Here is a 17,919-nt window from a genome sequence, read left to right as displayed (position 1 = left end):
AAGTCCGTCGCACATCTTTCACCTGATACCTCCTGACATGCGACATTCTTTGATGCCTTATGATTGCAAAGGTTACAAAAGGTAGTATAAAAAGGGGAGGTCTTCTCCGTTGGCCAGGTACACATTGTTACAGCAGTCTTATTTACGTGCAAGAGTTTACTGTTTATCTCTCCATTTTTCTACTCGGCTTCTCTTCTGACTTGAGCGTTGGAGAGCCAGTGCCAGAGACCTCTTACTTAGTTCTTGCTCTAACACTTTCGGGTGCTTGGTTTATGGTGCTTGCAGGGTCATGGATACTGTCAACGATCCTCTCCCCCGGGCCCTGGATCCCTCTCTTCATCAACGTACTCGCCATCGCCACCGATACCCCATCTGACTCAATTTAGAGATATATAGATATATATAATCGAGCCGAGTTCAAATTAACCTCGTTTGACTTTTAAACGAGCTATTTTCGATTTGAGCTTTAGCTGTTTACGAACTATTTTATTTCTTTATGAGTCAAGCTCGAGTTTAAGAATTAAAGTTCGAATTAAACTCGAGCTAAGCTCGAGCTTAGGTAAAATGAACCAAGCTCGAGTTCGAGTCTGTTCCTATTTGACTCTATTCGATTTAATTTGATTCGATTAAATTCCATTATACCCCTATTTCTACACCATCTACCTATCCCTGTATACTTTATATGCAGAATTTCTTTATACTTCTATTATAAATTAAATATGTTGATATTCGACATCAAAATTTATGCTAAGTCGAGTTGATTGTTTTTAGAAATCAAATTCTTTTAATTTGATTTGAGTAAATTATGTGGCGGAGTGGATTAAACTACAGGCCGACTCCGCCGTCCTCCCTTTCTTACAAGTGTTTCTGCTTTTTAATTTGTGCTTCGGCGAATGGAAGATTCGATCGGCGAAGTGCATCGATTCCTCTTCTCTCTCGTACCCTAATCCTTCAAATTGGAGTATCTATTCGGTTCTCTTTATTCTTTCATTCTCTTCTCTTTTGATCCTTATCATCTTCTCCTCCTCTTGCTACGCCGCGGCTGCCTCCGCCGCCGCCGCCGCGGCGCGTTAGCTGTTGTGCTACAGGGAATGCGTCTCGCCCGCCCAAAGCATCTATTTGCTCCTCTGCCTGGTTCCTTCGCTTGTTCTCAGCTCGAGCTCCAACGCTGATAGGTCGATTGGTTGCGCTATGAGCCATCACCGGCAGGTAAAAATGAACAAAGTCAGCAGATCCATGCCCCAGAAAGTCTGAAGTGTTAAATATGCCATTTTGGTTTTCATTTTCTTCTTTTTTTCTCGGTCAAATTGTCGTCAAGCTTGAAATTCGTTACCTTCCATTTATTTTGCTTACCGTTTATGATTATAAAGCTTAATGTTGGGCGTTTGGGGTACCTTCTTCACTGATTTTTCCGATGCAGGAAGAACATGCTATCTTAAGAGAAAGTGATGCGAAGGATTGGTTCTACAAAGGAGAAGGAGCTGCCAATCTGGTCCTGGGCTATTCTGGTTCTTCTCCTTCTTTGGTAATACTTATACTAATCCGTTCTTGATAATTAACTTTCTTTCATATTGCTGGTTTTGTAGTATTTTGGCCATATTATTCATGCTTAATTAATTTCACGGGCCTGCTTGTTAGGTTATGAATTTCATATCTTTGTTAAACAGGTAGGAAAGGTATTGCGTATCCAGAAAAGTGCAAGGCAGATTAACCTTTCTGAAAATGGATGCTTAGTCCTATCTGATGAGGAGAGACTAATATGGGGAGGTGTTGATGAACTTGTCAAGTCCACTTCGAAAGAAGCTGCTGCCAGAGCCTTTGTCCAATGTGTCATGACTAATTATTTGGATTCCAAGCATATAGATCCAGGGGTACACTACTTTAAAAAGCCATTTCATTATCTTTTTGTATCCAGTGGTTATCTCTGGTTGATGAAGTTTTCGTCATTGCCTGTTGTCTATTAAAGTTAAACCCTAAACGTTACAGGCTTGCCTTTTCCAGTTCCATGTCATTTAATTATTGTGTCTTGCATGGCAATGCGATTCATTTTGGTGAAATCCCATAGTGGCATAGAATATATGAAATGGTGAATTCGGCTCTGGTATTTACCTTATTCTCATACTGTTTACTGAAAACTAAGAGTTGGGCATTGAGGTTATCAAGGGACCTCAAACATGTTGTCTTGTACATATGTGCACCAACTATAGGAGCCAGTTCAGTTAATGCTTTCTGCAAGTTGTAGTTAAACAGTCTTTCTGAGTTTACTCATTATTTCTTTTTTCAATTGCAAAATTGGTAAACTATAGTTATCTCACATTCTTTTACTATTCGGTTTTCTTCCGATACACAGATTCCAATCCCTGTTTCTAAGGAATTCTTGGAGGCCGTGGAGATGAATATTAACAGTCAGCGTCCTACATGGCGTGTTGCTGCCTCTAATATTGATAACCTGTGTGGATCTGCACTTCTAATTTCTGATCATTCAATTATCAGTGGTGAGTGCTAATTCCTATGTCTCTATAAAAGGAAGTTTAATGCAAATTTTCACTAAAAAATATCCACTTAAAACCATGATATAGTGACAACAACAGCTTTTTCAAGATTGTGTTAAAGGTAATCCATTGTAAGTAAATGGAAATGTGTGGACAATTGGAGAAAAGTACATTTTAAGCATATTGTTCAAATGGCATGCTGAAATTAGAACTATTTTTCTCCTACACGGTCAGTTGGTTATGTTTTGTTTCTTGTTTGTTTTATCAACTTGTTCTAGAAAATGAACTAGGACATGCTATTGTTGGAAAACAATGGTCAATAAAAGAACCAAATTTTATGTGTTGCTAAGTTTATGTTGACACCTAGATAATCTGAGACTAACCAGTCATGGTGGTTGAAACTTCAGCAAAGTTTCTTTTGGAACTTTTTATATTTTAAAATGAAAAAATCAGATTGGTTTCATTAGATCCTGGTTGGGGATGTCACTACTAACTAAAATTTTTCTTATTTTTTTCTACGGTCTAACTTCCAAACTTATTTTAGGATTTTCTTTAATTCTTTAGATTAGTCAGCTTTAAGGGGAGTCTGCCGTGTGACCCAGAGGTCACGGATTCGAGTCATGGAAACATCCTCTTGCAATGCGGGATAAGACTCTGTACAATAGACCTAATGTGGTCTGATACTTCCCTGAGACCCTACATTGGGGGAGATTCGTGCACGGGATGCCCTTTAGATTAGCCGGCTTGAAGAATTTTTTAAAATATTTTTAGATTTCAGGCAATAGTATGTTAACTCTTTCTTTGAAAGAGGTTTCTTAGAAAATGCATACTTGAATGGCTGTTCAATAACATCACATTTAGCCTTGAATATATATCTTCATTTTTTCAAAATTTTGGTACTTTTTTCTTGTTCATCATTCTTTAATTTGCTTTTGTTCTATTGTATTTCTTTTTTTATATATTCCTACTCATTGCATGTTTATATATAGAAGCTTCGTTTCTTGCATCGTTATATATATGAAAACATGTTAATTCTTTTATACATATGCTTTATACTGAATTGCATTGTTGATCTTGACATTGTCAGCACAATTTCAGGTGCTCCTAAATCTGACTTCTGCTTTGCAGTAGAAATAAAGGTGCTTAACTTTTATCAGATCTCCTTTTTATTTCATTTCTTAACCTTCTTTCACAACATGATTTCTGGATTCTCAGCCAAAATGCGGTTTCCTACCATCTTCTGAATACATTGCAGAAGCAAATTCTATTAAGAAGCATGTAACAAGATTTAAAATGCATCAGTTCCTAAAACTTCATCAAGGAGAGGTACATATTTGTGAAGGCTTATCATTCATCCTGTGATGCTATTTATGCCAGTTACTCATCGTTTTGGCAAATATGTTGGTAGAACTGTAGAAGACCAATCAAAACCAGACTCAACAATATCTTGTTTTTTACAGCTAAGGCCCCCCACTGGCTCAGCTTAGGTGGTAGCTGGGTGATGGTTTGCCACTTGAGATCGAGGGGTCGAACCGCAGGGTCGGAGGGTATAATTCCTTGCACCCTGTATAACTCACCCCCCATCCACCTACCTCCTCAGTTATCATGATTACCTCCTTCATATTGGTCCTGGGGCGGGCTAGCGGGGGGCACTGGGGGCAAGCGAATCACTTTGTTGCCACTTTTTTTTTACAACTAAGCAATTTTGACTTTCAATAAATTCAAAGAAAATTGTAAGTGGATATCAATAACTATCTCTCGCTTGTAGAGATTTTCCCATTTAATTTCACAATATCTCTCATCGATAACATGTACATGGATGCCATTGTTATTCAGATTGGTAGCTATTGATTGTTTCTTTCCACATCCAAATTTGCCTGGATTTTTGGGTGGTACATTTCTGTTCATAATTCTTTGCTTTGCAGGTCTCTCAAGTAAGTGGATATGATCCACTTGATCTGTTCTCTGGAACAAGGGATAGAATGCTACTCGCCATTACTGCTTTGTTTACATCTCCTCAGAACAATTTCCGTATATTTATGAATGGCTCTCTCATCTATGGAGGATTAGGGGGTGGCGCAGATAATAATTCTGTACTGTCTCCTAAAACAGAAAATGCAATTGCAGATCTGATTGCTGCCAGTGGCTTACAGTTAGTTAGCTTGCTAGAGTTAACAGCAGAGATACTACTAAGGTCTGAGATTTTACATAGACTTCTTGCAACTCAAAAGATGGATATTCTTGACATAGAAGGGGCAATTCATCTATATTACAATATTATTTCTCAGCCTTGTTCGGTCTGCAAAAATTTGAGCAAGGCAGAGGTTTTGCATAAATATTCATCCTTGCATTCTCTACCATTGGAGAAAAGCCTGAAAATTGTTGGGGACTATCTTATAGCTGCTACTGCTAAAGATTGTAGCCTGATGATCAGCTTTAGGCCTTCAGAAGATGGACACAGTGCCTCTAATCATGATACTGTTTTTTCCAAATCAATAAATCAAAGCTATGATTACAAGGTACTTAACATTTTTTATTAGCGCTGTTAAGAAATGCATGGCTAATTATATATTCTCCTGTGTCCTAGATTACTAGATCATCATCTCAAGTTTTAGATAGCGGTGGAGAACAAGAGGCATAGTTATAGAGAGGATTAGGAGAATTACAAATTGAGTAACAGAGAAGGAAAAAAAATGTTGAATCAGATAACACTAAACTGGGGGCGACTGATCTAGCCCCACGGAAATTTTCCACTGGTCGTCGGGATAAATTGCGAAACACTTGTGGCGGGCAGCCCAAAAGCCCTGTATCCCATGGTTACGCACCTAGAGGAACAGAGAGGAAGAAGATTGAGGAAGAGGAGATTTGTTAGGAAGAGCAATATCACATTTCTAAATATAGCCTGATATCGCTGAACATCACACAGTCAATCGATTCTTGTTTACTAAATTGTTCTGTTTCCCTGATCCATTTTTTTTGGTGTTTTATGTTTTTTTTTTGTTTTTAATATCATATTCGCTGCAATGGAATTGGATGGGTGATGCTATAACTAATTGTGCTGTAATTGCATGATAAATTTTTTCTCAATCATCCTGTGGCAGAATTACTTTGATAATTGACACTAGTAATGTAGCCTTCAATCCCACAGTAAATTGGATGCTTTTTGTATCTAACGTGTTATGCGTGGCTGCAGGCTTACTATATTGACTTGGATTTGAAACCTCTAAAGAAGATGATTTATTACTACCAATTAGACCAGAAGATAGTGAACTTTTACAAAATGAATCAGGAGATTCAAGGTAAAGTTTGCTGCTCCGGAAATGGAGCTCCAACTGCAAAGCATTGAATCTTTCCACAGCTTGAAATTTGGAGTTCCAGATCTTGAATAAAATGCTAATAATGGAAAATCTTTTGTACATAAACTGAGCACACTGCCGTTGGCTCTTATTAAAAAAAAAAACTTCTGACACTGAAAATTGTCGTATCTAGTAGACAAATATTTGCAGGATCTTTACTACCGTATCAAATAAAGAGTATGATGTAGATTTTTCTTCCTGGTCTAATTGAAGACGGTTTTAGTTGTTGTAAATCCTTCATAATATGTTTCTGGGTCAATCAATATTCCTTTTTCATTATTGTTTTGTTAAAGCTGGAACAGTTTGTTCGTTTAAATCTTCCGAGTAAGCATTTTTAGTATGATATAGATTGGGCTGTTTGTTACACTTCCAAGTTGTTATGGTAACCTTATCAGGATACAAATTCTATTATTTTGATATAATTACCTTTCTAAAAAATATACTTGGAAAAACCTTTTTCCTTTTTGAGTGTGGCAATCATAATGTTGTCGACGAATTTTTTCACGAGTTTTTCAAGAGCCAATTAAGACTGAATTTTTATTTCCCCTGTATTTCTCTATTACCTGTCATGATAAGTTAACATTATTAATAGTTGAATTTGTAGGCATAATTTTTCTAGAAAACATATTCATGTTCAGGATGATAATTTCCTTCAAATTTGATGAAAGATCTAATATTTGATTTAAACAGAGGAGGATACAGATGGACTAGATTTTTTTTTCTTAAAATCTACTAATATTAAAAATCTGTTTTGATCCACTGTCATTCTTATTCTTGTTTCCACTGATAAATGGTAAACAAACAAGGAGAATAGCGGTTGGCTAATCAATGAAGCTAGGGAAGAAAATTATTTAATTAATTAAATTTAAATAGATATGCATTTAGATCTGTGAATCATATCTATTAATAAATAAATATTAAAATTATGAATATTTTTTTAAATAGACGAATATTTATAATATTATACTCATCAACTAATTAAATACATTTAAAAATATAAAAATTTTAAAAAGTTCAATAATATTTAAATTAATCAAATTCAAAGACTTAGTTAATTACCTTGGAATAATTGCGGTGGAATTGTGCTATATCTCGTGCGTGTACACAAACTGCTGTCTGACTGATGCATTACGAGTCGCTCACGCGTGTACATAACTTGCTGTATTGCAGATGTATTTCGAGTCACCCATTTGTATACACAAACTGAGACATCGCGGACACATGCGGACGGTCCCGCTGATCCTTCTAATAAAAACTCGGGTACATTGCAGTCTAATGGATTGGAATCGAACATATATATATATAGTTCGAGTTGGTGGCTTTATGCTTCTTCCCGAAATCGTCGTCTTCCAATCGCAAGTCCCCTTCACGGCCAGGGTGCGAAAGAGAGAGCGCCTGTTCTCGTCGAGATCTTGAAGCCTTCTGCTTGGCCGTCTGTTACAAATCGAGGAATCATGTAAGCTTTTTCTTCGTTTTCCTTTTCTGCTATTTGGGTTCGTCTTGATCGGTGGGGATTTTTCCTCTGTTTCCATCGGTAGCTTGGTTGGATCTGGCCTGTATCGCAGTTCAATGGATTCTTACTTTCTTAGTTGTTGCCCGGGATTGATCGGTCTTCTTTTCTTATCATCTGTGAGGCATTAAACGTGATTGCCGCGGTGACTGCTCCACCTGTTAGGGCTCTGGTTGACCACGATTACGTCATCAAGCTTCTTCTGATCAGGGACAGCGGTAAAGGTTCTCATCGTTTCATGTGGAGTCGATATCGATTTGCTGTATTCTTTGATATGGCCATTTCCCGGAAGGCCTTGCAGGAAGGCTTTCCCTAAATCGATTTGATAGACTTCTGGCTCGGTGATTCCGGTTTGGTTGGATCTGTTGGTGGGGTTTCTTAATAATGTACGAGTTTCATGAGTAACTTTGCGCCAGTGGAAGTTAGATTTCGTTGGATTTACTTGTGGCCTAGATTCCAAAGTCCACCCGTTCAATTGTTCCTCCTACATTCTCACGCGTTCATTTTTCTCCTCTGTTTCAGAAGAAAAGTAATGGATTTAGTTTTTCTTTGTTTCTCCAGCAGTTTATTACGTGGCACTTGGTTTTCTTCTATGTTGCATTTGTTCCCACTACGCAAAAGTTTGGGAGTTCAAGGGTGACTATATTTTGGGGTCTTGCTCGTCTAGATGACTAATGTTTTTGGATAGCGGTGCTTTAAATCCAATAAATAATATCGCAGCTTGTCAAACGTTCAGCGGTGGCTCTATTGTTGGTTTTGACCCTGCACATCCTTCAGCATGTTTGTGTTCCATTGCTAGACACTGTCTATGTGTGGTGATTATTCACATCCAAGTGGCTGGCCATTCTATTAATAGGCTTTGCCTGCCATTTAATTTCATCCCTTCCACTCAATAATACCCAATGCTGGCACTTGACAATCAAAATTTAGACTCAGTCATGGGCTAATGAATCCATTCCCCCTGACCCTAACCAAACATGATTTAGTGCTCTGATACAACTTGATGTAGATTGGAAATATGGAAGTGTGAGGTTAGAAGCATGTTGCCTTGCCATAGTGAAGAAACATAGGGCAGAGAGAGGTTGAAAGGGCACATGTACACATTCAGGCTTCACTCAAGTCCAGACTTGGATGTGATTTCTAAATTGGCTATTCAATTGTGCATTAAGTTTGGCATGTTGATTTTTTTGCCCAGCCTAGCTATGAAAGGACAAAAATGAATAGGGTTGTCGATAAATCAGCTGCAAGAAATAGAGAGGGCTGTGGTGTGAGTGGAGAAATGACAAAAAAAGTTGGGATGGCATGTGGTAAATATGACAGATATGGTAGTGATGCAATTATGCAAGAATAAAAATAACTTCTTTGATCTCTCATGTTGGGATACGGGGTCTATGTCAATATGCCAATGAATCAAGTGATAGAGAGAAGAGTCTCTCCTCCATGTTGGGATATAGCGTCTGTACCAATATGCCAATGAATCAAGTGATAGAGATATGCGTCTATCCTAGCAACTCTCGGGCCTTCCTCTCCCACCACCATGTAATCGACCATGTAATTGCATGGATCAAATATCACTAACCACAATGCAAGCTCACATGCAACAATTGGATCGTGTTGTGGTTCCATAAGATTTTATTGGCGTGGTTGACTGAATCTATTACATTTACTATATTTTTATTGACTGATAGTTATACAAATTAGATTGACATTACAAGGTAGATGTAAACTAAGAAAGCTATAGAGAGATATGACAAATGCCACTTTTATGGAAATTAGAATACTTATTACTTCAATTGTCATTTATGATAGTGAGGATATATAAGCTTTTGTATTTGTATCTATTTCTTTAGTTGGATTAAAAAATGCATAGACATACCATATATAGTTATAATTTTTCTTTAATTTCTGATGATTGTATGCTTATATTCAAATTCATTGATCTAGCATATGTAAGTATACACTTAGTGTTTTTTAGATTTTGGTTCCTGCAGGTTGACTTTCATATTTATTTTTTTAACCTTGAACTATTTGGTATGGAGAAATGAATTGTTTGTTTAGTTTAACAGGGGGACAGGGGGAGATGTGATAATATGGTATTCCTATTAATCAACTCCGGGTAGCAACCCGCTGAAGCCCAAATGGGAGAATCATCTGTCTACTGATTCTCATTCTATATTATACTTTTAGTCTACCATGTCTGATTCAAGTAAGAATTCCCAATCAGCAAACAGCCTTTCTTCCAAAAGTATGCATAGAAAAACTCCACTTCCGTCTACTCCAGGCAGCATTTTACCAAAGGCTTTCAAGCATATGGTGCCTTACAACTCTTTTAGTCAGCGAAGCGGACCAACAGCTAAGGTAGCAATTTTCATATTGAAAGTTGCTGCATTAGAGGCAGTACGTAGGTTCGCTAAAGCAAGGTGTTCGTTTATATGGAAGACTATTCAATCACTGCAAATACTTTGCTTTCCTCCAATCAAATGGATCAGTCGATGGAAGCCATTTGGGATGATGGTTGAAGGTGTCCAGGTTGGTTAATATTTTAGCATAGAGCATTAAGCTGGATTCTCTGTTTTTTTTTTTTAATCTGAAAAGGATACTGCTCCTTAGCTACATTGGCACAGAGAAGAACATTTTACAGATTCTGTAGTCTAGGCTTTGTTTGTTTCACATAAAATACTAGGAAAATATTTTCAAGAAAGTACTTATTTTTTCTGTATTCTTTGGCATAAATTAAAATATATATTGGTAATATTAAAAGGAATGAACTAAACGCACAGGTCAAATTATATTTTTAGTTTGTCTCTTGTCACTCATTGTTTTCATTGTAATCTTTTATTGTATAAATTATTTTAATAATATAATATTTCTTTATTATAGTTTATGAAATATATATTATCATTTGATTGTTGTCGGTTAGCTCAGTGAACCTTACCTTGTTATTATCCTTGATAAAACTACTATTATTTATTATTTAAATGTATTATTGTTGATATATTTGTTACCAATTTATTATATTATAATTATTTCTCTTTTATTATGGTTGCTTTATACTTATTATTAACTATTATTTTTAGTATAAAATATTTATTTTTTATAATTATTATCAATAAAATTGTTTAAATCCTTCTCATAAATATTATTAGTTTTCACATAAGATATTTTAATTATTATTATTTATTATATCATATGTTGTGATCATTGGCATATGAAACTGATAACATAAATTATTTAAATCTTAATGGGCAAAAGCCCTATAAAGTTCCCTATTATTAAACACACTGATAAGACCCTACTACTACAACAACAACAAGCGTTATCCCACTAGGTGGGGTCTGCTATATAGATCCTGCTACACCATTGGACTTTATCTCTTACTATATCATCATTTATACTTAAATAAATTTTATCTTATTTTATTGTTGGTAATCAAATTTTTTTATCTTCCTCGTTTGATGTGCGCATGTGCTATAGTTTCACATCTCCTAAACGGAGCATTTATTGGCCATACATGTCCGTACCATCTTAAACATGTCTCTCGGAGTTTTCCCTCATTAGATGTAACTTCGACTTTCTCTAATACTCTCATTTCTTATTTTGTTCATCCTCGTATGTCCACACATCCATCTTAACATCCTCATCTCTGTAACTCTCATCTTCTGCTCATGTACTCGAGTCATAGCCCAACATTTAGCATCATATAACATAGTAGGTCTGATTGTCATTTTGTAGAATTTCCCTTTAAGTTTTAAAGGTACTTTACAATCACATAAAACACCCGATACCTTCCTCCATTTCAACCATCCTGTTGTATTCTATATAAGAAATCTCTCTCAATCCCTCCATCATTTTGTAAAAATAATTCCAAATACTTATAGCTTTCCATTCCAGACAATTCATCATCTCAGATCTTAACAATTATCTCATGACATCTAATATTTCTAAACTTAAATTTCATATATTATGTATTTACTCTACTAAACCTAAAACCTTTCACGTTTCCTACCAAACTTTTAGTTTAACATTTACTCATTCACATATCTCATCTACCAAAATAATATCATTTGCAAACAATATGCACTACGGTACAGTGTTTTGAATGTGTCGAGTGAGTTTGTCGATTAGTATAAAAAGATAAAGACTTATAGCTAATCCATGATGTAACTCTATATTTATTGGAAATGCTTTAGTTGATCCCTATCTTTATTGGAAACACCAATAAGACCCTCTTTTAAGCAAACTCACTGTTACGGCTATATGAAAATAAAAAAATGTTTGGATTTCATCCACACAATGGTATAATGTGCTAAACATATTTCATCTACACTGTTTTGTTTGAAATATGGGTACATGAACAATGACTAATCAAAACATCATTGTGAATGTCGTATTTTAACTAAACATGGTTGTAAGGGGAAAGTTGATATATGTTTTTTTTCATGGAACTTTTCTAGAAAGGTTTAGATGCACCCTCTTTCAATTTCTGAAAATTGAGGGGCATTTTTACGACTTCTTCACATTTTTAATTTAAAAGATGTTCATGAAGATGCCTTAATTTAAAATAATATATATTGAGTAAGAATGATGCCTTTTGGCTGGATAATTGGTTTTCTACATTCAAATGGAGAAGTCATTTTCCTCAAAACAACACTATTTTGAAGTGGATATCTATGAAACATTGGAAGCTTAATATGAACTTTGGGTCAGGTTTATTCTGTAGTCTGGTAATTTTCCAGGTGTTTTTTAACATTCAATTTTTGGTGTTGCTTGTTGTTTGCACTATGCTTGTATTTGTGTAAAACACACTGATCGTTGATATGCTTATTGCTTTTGCATATTCAAATTGGCAGAAAATATCAAAACCACTATTAGTTCTGTCAATTGCGACAACCTTTTCTGATCATTATGAAGGTTATTTGAATGCACTTCCTACTGGGGATGATCCTCCACCAAATCCTGACTTACCTAGAATATCATTAGAGTCTGATGTCAGGTGAGCATTCTGAAGATGCATATTTATTTATCTTACTACTTCATAGTCCTTAAGATCATTACTTTAAGAATTCTCTACTGTGATTAATTTGGAAGCCTTTTCTGACGTGCTGGAACATTTTTCCCCATTAAGATAAGAATGCAATATGGAAATTTGCAATTAATCTAATATAATCATAAAGATCAACATTTTATTTTTGCTTGATCTATGAGTATTTAGACTCTTGACATGCCAAAACAATTCTCCATAGTATTAGCAGTGAATCCATCAAGGAAGACCCAAGAAATTGGATTCATCAAGTCATTGAAGAGCTAGAAAAGAAGCAGATTACTTTACCTGAAAGGTGATTTTTTTTATCATCAGTTTTTTCCCTTATTTTATGTTAAACCTATTTCACAGAAGTGTATATTTCATACATGCAGCAATTTTATGAAAGCACTAATTATTGTAAATGGATAAATTGTATAGGATGAACATGGATGAGCTTCAAAGGTTTTATGATGCAGCAAATGGTGACATGTGTTGCTTGCTTTCTTCACTCAAGAAAACAATTCGTTGGAGGGAAACTTATCATATTCTTTCTTGTCAAGAACTGGAAATGTGGTCACATTTGGTCTTTTGGCATGAACTTGATGTGATGCTTCGTCCTTGCCTTATCATTCGTCTTGGACTTGCATGTTCTAGTTTAAGGCCTCATGAAAGGCCACAATTTGCTCAAGCTGTGGGTATGGATCTATTTCTCTCTTTTTATTTTTCTAGTAATAAGTATCCTGCATTTCTTTCTTTGTTGCATTATCTGATTTTGTTAATTATATATTTATTGTTATCTAGGTTTTCTGTTATGTAATAGGACAGATTGAACAAACAATTTTTGTGTCTGTAATCCGCATGGATGTGGAATAATGCATAAAATTCATATCACAAGTGCAACAAACCTGGTTAGGAAAGACTCAATTATTTGAAATTTTAGGTTAATTGTTATTAGAAAAACTTAGTTATGTCAAAAATCCTCTTCCTTAAGTTTGATGTTATCCTATAAAATTTGCTGTTTATTTTTGTAATCGTTATATCTTTAGCAGTAAAGGTTTTTGGCTCACTCTATGTTATCTTGTGGTTTCATTTGGGTATTCTGCAGTTTCTCAAATAGAACATGGGGTCCTGCGTTTGATCAAGGATGGAGATGGTTATATTACTGTCATAATGGACTGTGAAGGAATCTCTCCATTCAAATTCCCTATGCAATTGATGAGATACTGCTCAAATCTTGTACAAGATCACTATCCCAACAGACTTGGATCTTTATTTGTGATACGTCTTCCTCCAGTTGTTCGAGTTCTTGCTCAGACAATTATTCAAGTAAGTTTTGGCCTTCTTTTCAGGTCTTTTTGTCTGTATCTCTACAGATCAATATTTCTTATTAGGTTTCCTGAATGCCAATGCCAAAATAATTAATTGTCATTTTTAGTAGATATAACTAATTTCTTGACTCTAATAGTCAAATATTTCAGGAAAGGGAGCTTTGGCGCAACGGTAAAGTTGTTGCCGTGTGACCTAGAGGTCACGGGTTCAAGTGTCAAAAATAGCCTCTTGTAAAGCAGACCTTTCCCTCGGGCCCTGTATTAGCAGGAGCTTCATGCACCAGTAGGGTTGTAAACAAGCCGAGCCAAGCTGAGCTTTGGGGTGTTCAAGCTTGTTTGATAAGGTAACTGAGTTGGGCCGAGCCGAGCTTAAAATGAACCAAGCTTTTGAAACGAGAGGTCAAGCTTGACTTGATTTATTTTTTATAAGCTTGAGCTTGTTTGAAGCTTGGCTTGAGCTTGGTTCATTTAGATGTTATCAAGCTCTCAATTCAAGCTTGGCTTGAGCTTGGTTCGAGCTTGGTTCGTTTAGATGTTATCAAACTCTCAATTTGTTTGATTGTTTGAAACTTTTAGTTGTTTGATTGATTATTGAGCTTGATAATTTAAATTTATTTATTTATTTTATTTTATTTTATTATTTATTTAGCATATTGAAAAGAGTTTTATTAATGAATACGGTTCGTGAACATTGTTCATGAACGTTGTTCATGAACATTGTTCACGAATGTTGTTCACAAACGTTAACGAGCTGAACACATATGTATTCAATCTTGTTTGTTTAGCTTAACGAGCTGTTCAAGCTTGTTTGTTTAATTTATCTTATGTATATTGAACGAACATAAACAAGCTCTTATCAATCCGAACACTAAGTTTGTTCACGAACGCTTGGTTCATTTACAGCCCTATGCACCAGGCTGCCTTTTTTTCTTTTAATAGTCAAATATTTCACATGGCATGATAAAAGTCAAATCAATTTGATGTAGACGATTAGATGCAATATCATTAGGTTTGACATTTGCTTGCTTCTCTATCTGTGTTGATTTTCTTTTAAACCAATTCCATATCCACTATCTTTGATCTTACTGAAACTCAAAAATAGAAAAAAATAATTAAATATATGTTTAGTGGTAGTATCCAGAATCCCTATTATACTTATGGTCTGGTGCCCTAGGTGCATTTGATAAAATAATCAATTTGACGTAGACTATAGATGCAATATCACTAGGTTCGACGTATGCTTGCTTCCTCTACCGGTGTTGATTTTCTTTTAAACCAATTCCATATCCACTATCTTTGATCTTACTGAAACTCAAAATTAGAAAAAAAAATATATATATATATAAATAAATATATGTTTAGTGGTAGCACCCAGAAGCTCAATTATACTTATGGTCTGTGGTGCCCTAGGTGCATTTGATAAAAGTATAATCAATTTGATGTAGACTATTAGATGCAATATCACTAGGTTTGACGGATGCTTGCTTCTCTATCAGTGTTGATTTTCTTTTAAACCAATTCCATATCCACTATCTTTGATCTTACTGAAACTCAAAAATAGAAATACATAAATAAATATATGTTTAGTGGTAGTACCTAGAATCCCAATTATACTTTGGTCTGGTGCCCTAGGTGCATTTGCTTATGTTTGAGTGAACCCTATATACCAGCATTCTCATTTTCTTTTTGTCAGTACTTGGGCTTTTGTATATTTGCTCCTGTATAATATGCTTAATAACCGAACTCAGCATCCCTATCAGCCTTTGGCTGATCTGAAGGCAAATATAAACATAGGAGTGTCAGTAAAGTAAAATGGGTAGGAGAGCCTCCAGAAGTAATCAAACACAAAAGATAGACAAGTATACAAATAAGAAGGGTAACTCCAGATATATCATAATATCTCATGTTTGTCTATTGTAAGATTTGTCAAACTCTATCTTAAACCTCTATGTCAACTATTGGGGACCTCATGCTATATCATAAAAGTGTATGCATCACTCTTATCAACCAAAAAGGTTGCCTCCGTTATCATTCTAAAACTCTATAAGCTTGTGATCTTCAATCAAAGATCAATTAAACAGCATCTAACTATCACGGATCCACATCTCTAAGGTCATATAGTCTGATGTTAGTTACTAGATGATACCCAGACAAGTTAAAGCAACAGATAAAGGGGAGGTAACACAAGAAGAAAATTGAAACGCATCAAAAATGAAATCTTAAAAACTGAGTTACCAAGATCTCGTGAGGTAGACGCTGAATGTTTAACTGCTAGACCAAGGCAAAGGGTACACAAGGCTCTCTGATGTTCTTTTCCATGGACCAGAGTTAATGGAGCACTCACTGCTCGTGAAGGGAAACAGGGGGTCTTTGCCTACTGCCCTCATAGGAAGGAGGCAGGTGTTGGTTACAACACTGGACGAATAGGGAGGATCCCCACTGAGGAAGACCACTGTTTTTCTCTCTCTTGATGGCTCAAGAGGTGAGGCTTGGGAAAAGTTGCACAAGGGACTGCTGCTCCCTAATTCATAGGAAGAAGAATGAGATTTTGGCTCTTTTTACTTGTTGGACTGGTTGCTGTAAGGAGAAAGATTCGCTGCTTGGTGATGGTGGCTGCCTGTCACACTGCTGCTTGATTGAAATAAGTGCAGAGGCTCCAAAAGGTGGATGAGGGGACAGAGCAGAGGGGAAGGGCCAGACTGGCCAGTTGTTTTGCAGGTTCACAATTTGAAGGAAATTTGGTGGGAGAGTGCAGCGGCCATTCACAAGGAGGTGGGTGAGGGTTGAGGTTATCTGGGTTTAACTTGGTAGGTATGACTATATGTTAAGACTCGAAGCAAATTGGATCAACAAAAAAAATTGTGGTATCATTAATATAAGCAATGGGCTCAAGCAATTTTATTCTCTTTGACAGGAAAAATGGAAGCATTTGGATCAATAATGGAACAAATCAATTTACTCTCTGGACAAAAACTATGGTCTTATCTCTCCTATCCAGCTAATTTATTCTCCTGGAACAAACCCTAAATCCTGGATGAGCAGTTGATTCAGTTAAACTCATCAACAGAGTAATCAATAAGTAACTATCGTGTTACTAAGAGATATGTTAAATCATACCGATCAATGATTGGTCACCATTAAAATATTGAAAGGTCAATTCATTGTTTCAATGAAAAAAATCTCTTAACCTGTTACTTGAAGGAAACAGGTTATCCTGAAGGATGAGCAGCAAACAAGTTTGCCTGAAAGGAATTACGGATTGGTTACTACCAAGGTGGCTTGAATTCTGATGATGTTTTATGGATAATGTACTTACATTTGTATTACTTCGGTTTTTGATTATACGGGACGATAATAAAGTGTTTGTATACAACCATCCTCTGCCAACCAACAAAAAAGAGCTCGCAAGTTCCCTCGTGATAGATTACAGGAACTAGTAATTCAGCTTCAAATAATTTGACAATTTCCTTGACTTGAAATTTTCATTTCTGATTTTTTTAACAGTATGCTCGTATAATTTATTATTTTCCATTGCTTCGGTTTTATAGTTATTGAAGCCTGCAACTCGAAAAAAATTACGCATTGAGGGAGATTCATACCAGAAGGTTTTATCTGAGTACGTACAAAGCATTCCCGCTTTCCTAGGAGGTGATTGCACTTGTTCAAAGTGCGAGAGAGTTCGTTCTGGCTGGTTTCCTCAGCTAATGGCTGAAAGTAGTCAACGTAGTGCAAATACTTTAGAAGTTGAGCTAGCTGATGATGATTACCCATTGTCTGAATTTGCTTTTAGTGATACTTGCCACTCTGTTCTGAGAGCTGCAATCGTAGCCTTGCTCATGCTGTGTGTTTTAGTTGCATTTCTGGCTGGTATGCATGATCCTGAATCTAGTGCATCACTGCTAATATGAACTGTTGCAGCTTTGTACTTGCACATCTATACTAGAATCAAACTGCTGATGTAATATTTTTTATTGCTAAATTTTCTAAGAGGAAGATGGAGGTTTAAGAACCACCTGTCTCCGGTTATGTTGCCCGCTGGAATTTTTGTTTGTTTGCAAGAAATCGGTGCGAGCACTCCTGTATATTGGATATGGGAATTTGTTTAGCTGTTGCCACTTGATCTATGCTGCCTGTTGTTGAGAAAGAGCAAACTTCAAACTAAAAATTTTAAGACAGTTGTTAACCTATAAATATTTTATCTTCCCTATCT

The 17,919-nt window shown here is 35.9% G+C and overlaps 2 protein-coding genes across 3 annotated transcripts; both read left to right on the top strand.

Moving 5' to 3' along the window:
* Window positions 1–823: 823 nt before the first annotated feature.
* On the top strand, window positions 824–6,127 carry LOC122018050 (inositol-pentakisphosphate 2-kinase IPK1-like). Its single transcript, XM_042575755.1, has 8 exons — window positions 824–1,209; window positions 1,421–1,525; window positions 1,668–1,871; window positions 2,351–2,495; window positions 3,591–3,631; window positions 3,708–3,818; window positions 4,418–5,011; window positions 5,686–6,127. The coding sequence occupies exons 1-8, from the start codon at window positions 1,192–1,194 to the stop codon at window positions 5,836–5,838; spliced, it is 1,371 nt and encodes a 456-aa protein (XP_042431689.1). The 5' UTR covers window positions 824–1,191; the 3' UTR covers window positions 5,839–6,127.
* A 1,007-nt stretch (window positions 6,128–7,134) lies between these two features.
* On the top strand, window positions 7,135–17,718 carry LOC122018024 (SEC14-like protein 5). 2 transcript variants are annotated; one of them, XM_042575753.1, is made up of 7 exons: window positions 7,135–7,304; window positions 9,425–9,887; window positions 12,209–12,351; window positions 12,602–12,694; window positions 12,820–13,076; window positions 13,487–13,707; window positions 17,258–17,718. In XM_042575753.1, the coding sequence occupies exons 2-7, from the start codon at window positions 9,552–9,554 to the stop codon at window positions 17,615–17,617; spliced, it is 1,410 nt and encodes a 469-aa protein (XP_042431687.1). In that variant the 5' UTR covers window positions 7,135–7,304; window positions 9,425–9,551; the 3' UTR covers window positions 17,618–17,718. The 2 variants fall into 2 exon arrangements, with proteins under 2 accessions (XP_042431687.1, XP_042431688.1); XM_042575754.1 differs by having other exon boundaries at window positions 9,417–9,887.
* The last annotated feature ends 201 nt before the right edge of the window (window positions 17,719–17,919 follow it).

Source organism: Zingiber officinale, chromosome 1A (genome assembly GCF_018446385.1).
Source record: "Zingiber officinale cultivar Zhangliang chromosome 1A, Zo_v1.1, whole genome shotgun sequence".
NCBI lineage: Eukaryota > Viridiplantae > Streptophyta > Magnoliopsida > Zingiberales > Zingiberaceae > Zingiber > Zingiber officinale.
This window is presented reverse-complemented; position numbering and strand designations above follow the sequence as displayed.